The 6,118-nt window shown below is 39.2% G+C and overlaps 1 protein-coding gene across 1 annotated transcript; it reads left to right on the top strand.

Annotated features, from left to right (window-relative positions):
- Positions 1-795: 795 nt before the first annotated feature.
- On the top strand, positions 796-3,085 carry npffl (neuropeptide FF-amide peptide precursor like). Its single transcript, XM_058632193.1, has 3 exons — positions 796-1,114; positions 1,681-1,793; positions 2,579-3,085. The coding sequence occupies exons 1-3, from the start codon at positions 965-967 to the stop codon at positions 2,697-2,699; spliced, it is 384 nt and encodes a 127-aa protein (XP_058488176.1). The 5' UTR covers positions 796-964; the 3' UTR covers positions 2,700-3,085.
- Positions 3,086-6,118: the final 3,033 nt, after the last annotated feature.

Raw genomic sequence — 6,118 nt, forward strand, 5'->3', positions numbered from 1 at the left:
TCGTCTCACCCACTTGATGACTAATTATTACACACACACGCGCACACACACGGTGAAACACAAAGTGGACACATATGTCCCTAATAACACCGGTGACACACTGACAAATCGTGTCTTAAATGTCCTTTGAAATGAGCACAATGTAGGACGTTGACATTTAACAAATTGGGGGGATTTGAAGTGTAACTGCTCTTTCAGCACATTAAAAAAAAAAGAAAATCACTGATACTTTGGGCAAAGTCATTATAAGGGACACAATACACATCGTGAACGCACAACTTAACATGGTTGTAAAAGGATATTATGGATGTAGAAACAGGAAAATTAGCACCAGAATAAAATTATGAAAAGAAATTAACCAGTAAATGTGTCCAATAACAATAATAAGTTGTGTTTTCTTTGTATTGTTTTCATTCTAAAGACTTTGAAGGTACATTAATTGATTGTTATAATATCAATCAATGTTTTGCCTGCCAGTCTCTCTCGTGTCGACACATGATTCAGTGGGTAATGGGCATTTACTGTGTATATATAAAGACCAAAGGGACTGCTGCATCAGAGTCCATTTGCAGGGATTTATCTGTTTAATAACTGGGGGAGGTGTGCAGAACTACCCTGAGGGCCACATAATAACATACTCTGTCATCACTAATGCCCTGATCCCACTAAATGGACCAGGTAAAGTCTCATATTAGGGACACTTTGTCCCCTGTTTCCCTTTAGCATATTTCTTTAGCTCTCCTGGGGGTTTCCAGATTGTGACCATAAGGTGTATATAAGCACCAGCGAGGACGTTACCACCAGTGAAGTTAGACCAGGACACCACACCATACCACGAGGACACTCCACCCAGTCCAGGACAAGCCAAGTCTTCATTTTTCCAGGAGCTTTTTTAAGTAATTTTCTTCCTTTTTTTTCCCTCTTTGGCTTCTGTCACCTGACCTCCTCTTCTCAAACTGACACCATGGACACATCTGCAGTGGTGACTCTTCTGGCTGTGCTTATAGCGATGGCTGACATCAGTCAAGCTCTTCACATCCAAGGGGGTCCGGACAAAAACAACATGCTGCCAGACAGCTTTGAGGAGGACATGGCTGACCGCCTGCTCGGGCTGGTGAGACATCATCAAAACCAATCAGAAAACTTAGAATCTTAATGTAGTAGCCTGTTTATTTTCTGCAGCTCACTGGTTTATGAAATATGCCAATTATTGATTGATTGATTTCTACTATCTCAGGCAAGTTGAATGAAAGTTTCTCTGCACAACTCGAAGTCACGCCAACATTCTCTGATAAGTCTGTGCATGTGACACAGTAAATAAATGGAGCGCAATTATACAACCCTGGTAGAGTTTAGTTAAGATAAGTGATGCTCCTCATGGCAAGTTGTACATACAGTCATAGCAAGACAGAGAGCTTGATTATAGGGAGAAGGCAGCATATCAGGAAGACATTGTGATACTGACAGATCTGGGTTTCTTTTGCATAAAGACAAAAGGTGGATTTCTATATTTGTATGAGCTTTAAGTACATTCCATTGCCTCTGCACACTCACATCATCTCCAGGTCCCGTGTTACAGCAGATGCACTGGCGTTCCACTCTCTGTGGTTTGTTTTCCAGAACAAAACATTTACCGACCGTATGTGTGTGTGTGTGTGTGTGTGTGTGTGTGCGCTACAGGAGAGTGAAAACACAGATAACATTGATGATCGTCTGCTGACCTCAGTGCTGCGATCTCTGCTGCTCGGATCTCAGAGAGAAACCAGGAACTCCGTCCTCCATCAGCCACAGAGGTCAGTGACATGGCATGAGTCTGTATTGATTTGAACAAAGAAATAAAAATAATAATAATAACACAATTCAGATATTCAGATATTCAGATATGACAATGTCATTTGAAGGGCTGCAAAATAAATATAAACTTAATAATGCAAATTTCTATAACTATCTGCAACTCAGAAGTGTTCGGGAAACCTCTACAAACGCAAGTTGAGGAAAAAATAATTATATCAAACTACTATAACGTATTAATATCTCACTCTTCATTCAATTCATTGATTTAGTGTCTGACACTATGGCGGAAGACTGGAAGACAGTGTGTGTCAAAGTCAATAAACAAACAATAAAGGCACGTTTTAGATTACTACAATAAAACAAATGTTTAATGTGAACCTATGTTACACCAGAGATATTAAATAGATTATGAAAAATGCTCCAGATATTTATGTCACATGTAATGATTTTTAAATCAATTTCATTGGATCTGAAAATGTTTTTACTAATGTTGCTTCCAGAAAAACATAAACGCAATAAGAGTGAAATACAACTAGACCAAAAATGACTTGGTAAAAGGCAAAAGAAAGCCTTCAATAAAAAATAGAAGGTCTGTGTGAGTGAAAAACCACAATTTTGTGTTAGGTGTTACATCAGTATTCGAAGTATTAGAATCTAATATTTAGTATTCCTGCATAACAACATGATTTAAATAAAATAATCACTTTTGACTCTTTTATGTAGCACCCCAACCTCACCCCTAATTATGTCCAACATCTGTTGCTCACGTTCATCGTCTTTGCAGGTTTGGCCGTGGATTCAAGGGACAGCTGGCGGTGGAGGAGCAAGTACAGCCCCGTAACTGGGAGGCAGCCCCGGGTCAGATCTGGAGTATGGCCGTGCCCCAGAGATTTGGCAAGAAATAATCCAGCGGGGCAGATTTACACATCGCTGTTCTGGTACAAGGCCAAGCAGAGGACAAAATAGGAAGAGACTAAAATTGAATGAGATTAAGAGGAGAGAATTGAATGAATCAGCATTATACTGAAAATTCTTCTTTTCAACATCTCCCCGACCCCTTAGGCCTGACACCTGATGCTTCCTTAAAGGTTTTTTTCCCCCCTAATTTCTCACTCATCAAAGCATGCTGACTGTTGCCTATTAAAGTTTTCTGAGCAGACCTTATTAGTCCCGACTTGAATGTTACTGAGAACCACACGTTTTTGCTGTAAATGATTACCTTATGTTCCTTTTCTTATATCATTTTGTTTTCTGCGCAAATAAAAGAGCTTTGAATTTGGAAAACGCTTAACTTGCGCGTAAGTGTGTGTTCCTTCTGAATATGGGACAAAGATCCAGATCACTCACTTACAAGATGTGAAATGTGAACCCGGAAACATGTCACAGTACAGAACATGTATGATCAACATCCAGTGATCATCCTCTTCGTCTTCAGTTGCTGTTTATTTTCCTCACAACTCAACTCAGTGTTGGGTTAGTGTTATTGTTAAATGAGATGTGCAAGAATTATAAATAATATCATTATAAGAAATTGCATTATAGTTGTAAAACTAATCATAAGGCAATTCTGCAGCATCAGTACAGGACGAGGAACATCTGCCAGACACGAGGTGTCATTTCTACACCAAATCAGCGTTATGTAAATTATATAGGACAAGCACAAATAATATATGTAAGGCACATAGTGTCTCTGAAAGAGCCTCTTAATTCAACTCGGTGAAAAGGGATTTATCCTGCCGGCATTAGTTTAATTCAAAGTGAAGCCCAGTTGTTTCTTACACACCAGCAGTGGTTGTTGTGTGTGTGTGTGTGTGTGTGTGTGTGTGTGTGTGTGTGGTGAAATTATAGGCCACCTGGGGAAGCAGCATGCAATAAGCTCCAGTGCTAATTAAAACACAGAAACACGCAATTACGCTGTGCTTTCACCGTTTCCGCAGCCAATTTCTGGGAAGGACAGCATGTCGATCCCTGTCAGGAGGAGTCTTTTATTAGCCTGACCTCCCACTCCTCTTTATGGACCCAGAATACAAAATGAAGAATAACCAGGGTTGATTGGAGACTACAGAGAGACCTTTTTTTAGTCATTAAAAAAGGAATGATGTGTCCAAGGCTTTGGTTTTTGACCTGGTCCAATCATGCTGTATTGTTATAGGATATTTTCTATTTCAATAATTTCTTTTACAGTCATCTTGAACATTCACAGATCAAAGACAAGGCCTACTATTGTATAATTAAATATTCAGACTTGATTTTTGCAAGAAATACATTTTAAAAAGCGCTAAAAAGGAACCACACTGTGGCAACATTCAAAATGAATTACAATTATTTACAATAATTGTTTATATATGTCAAATTGGATTACAGGCTGGTGACTCAGATGCAATTAATGTATCTGAACAAGCACTTACACTTGACTATTAACATTTGAGTATCAAGTAATCAGGTTTGAATCACTTTGCCCTGTTGTGGGATATTAAATACTGGTCAAAAGTCAGATTAGATTTTAGGATCCCAACTTCAATAAAACAATGACACACAACAAGCAGCATGCTATCACAAGAAAGAGGAGAGGGGAAAAAACACAGCGGGAGAGCTCACATTGTCTGTACAGCTCATTTCAAGAAGAAAATCAGCTCATTTGAATTGCATGAGTCTGCAGGAGGGTGACGAGGGGCAGCAATTACAGAGAGAGACAGTCACACAGAGAGAGAGTCTAAAACAAGCTCAGTCTTTTTATTGTCACCTTTCGTGTCTCGCTGACCTTGTTCACCATATTGAAGGTCAGCCATGTTGAAGTAGCGGAGGGGGACAACTCAGCTGTTCGCCACCACCGCAACCCTGAATCAGCAGAATTTGTCACGTAACAGTTAATGTTATCAAGCAAAAGCAGCGTCAAGGGTAAATGACCGGGGTGCGCTCTCCTGCATGGCTAACAAGAACAGAGTCGAAATGTTGTTCAAACACGATTAATATATACATTGTGTGACACATACAACGACTGTTGATGGTATATTAAGAGAACGTTCAACCACCTCTTTCCTCACTCTAACAGCTGGAGGTTATGTCAGAGAATATGCAGCTAGGGTAATACAATATGGCAGATGTCTGACCCCCAAACTCACACACACACACACACACACACACACACACACACACTTCTCTGCATAAATCGACAAAAGCTCTCAGGACAGAAGCTTTTTATTATCACGCTCACTCGACCGTTGTGAGAAAAAAAGAAAAGAGAATGTTGTGTGTAGCAAAAATAATGACTGGGTCAAAAAGAGGAAAAACAGGATTGTGATGATGATTTCTTCACAAGGAGGATGTGGAAAAAGGAAAAGGTCTTGTGTTATTCACTTGAGTGCCCTGTGATAAAATAAAATATTGCCTGTATACAGCTGAGTGGAAGTCTTTCAGAGCCCAAGCAGGGACTATTAAATGAGGAGTTATAGGCAAAGTAAAACCTTCTTCTCAGTTTACTATACATTTTGTAAATTTAAGCCCGTGACTTAAATTCTATAAATGTGCACGTGGTCACATCGTCTGCATATGTGATGTGAAGCACTTGTATAAGGCTGTGGGTGCCAGGTTTAGAAAGGAAAGATGAATATCTGTGAGATAATAGCAATAATAACAGTCTGTGAGATTAAATATGAGCAGTATTAGATGTTGATAGATAATTTTACGAAATAATAACAGCAATAATTATAATAACATTACTCCAAATGTTTCTGCAAGGGTAATAAAAAAGAAAAAGTACTGCCAATATGGAATAAAACGACTGGCATATGCTTCATTGCTGGTGTCATGTATCAAGGGCCAGCAGATGTAGGACGCAGGGACACTTAGGAGGGACATGATCGATAAATGAGGACAGGTTTGGTCAGATATGAACAAAGCTCAAATTAACACTTAAGCTTTGTCTTTGGGCAGAGATTTTTCTTTTGTTACTTTATGACTCATACTGCAGTGATGTGGGTGATTGTGCTACAATGTTGTAAAAACTTCGTCAACTTATTATTTAGTGAAAATTCATTAAATATTGGTTCACTTTCATACAGCATTCATGGAAATATAACTAGAGCATGAAGGAGGGAGTCACTGTGTATGTGTCTGACACACACAGTCATACAGAATCATACAGCTCAGCGTGATTCTGAGTGAGACTTTTTTGAAATAGTTTATATTTATTCATGTGTAGGATGGAGGTTTTAAAAGTACTTTCTTCTCTGGCAGAAAACGGATGATGTATCTCCCCTTTTCATCCAAGAGAGAGAGAGTGTGAGGGAGAGAGAGAGTGTGTCTTTGTAATCGTCATTCTCCC

This window comes from Solea solea, chromosome 6 (assembly GCF_958295425.1).
Source record: "Solea solea chromosome 6, fSolSol10.1, whole genome shotgun sequence".
NCBI classification, from domain to species: domain Eukaryota; kingdom Metazoa; phylum Chordata; class Actinopteri; order Pleuronectiformes; family Soleidae; genus Solea; species Solea solea.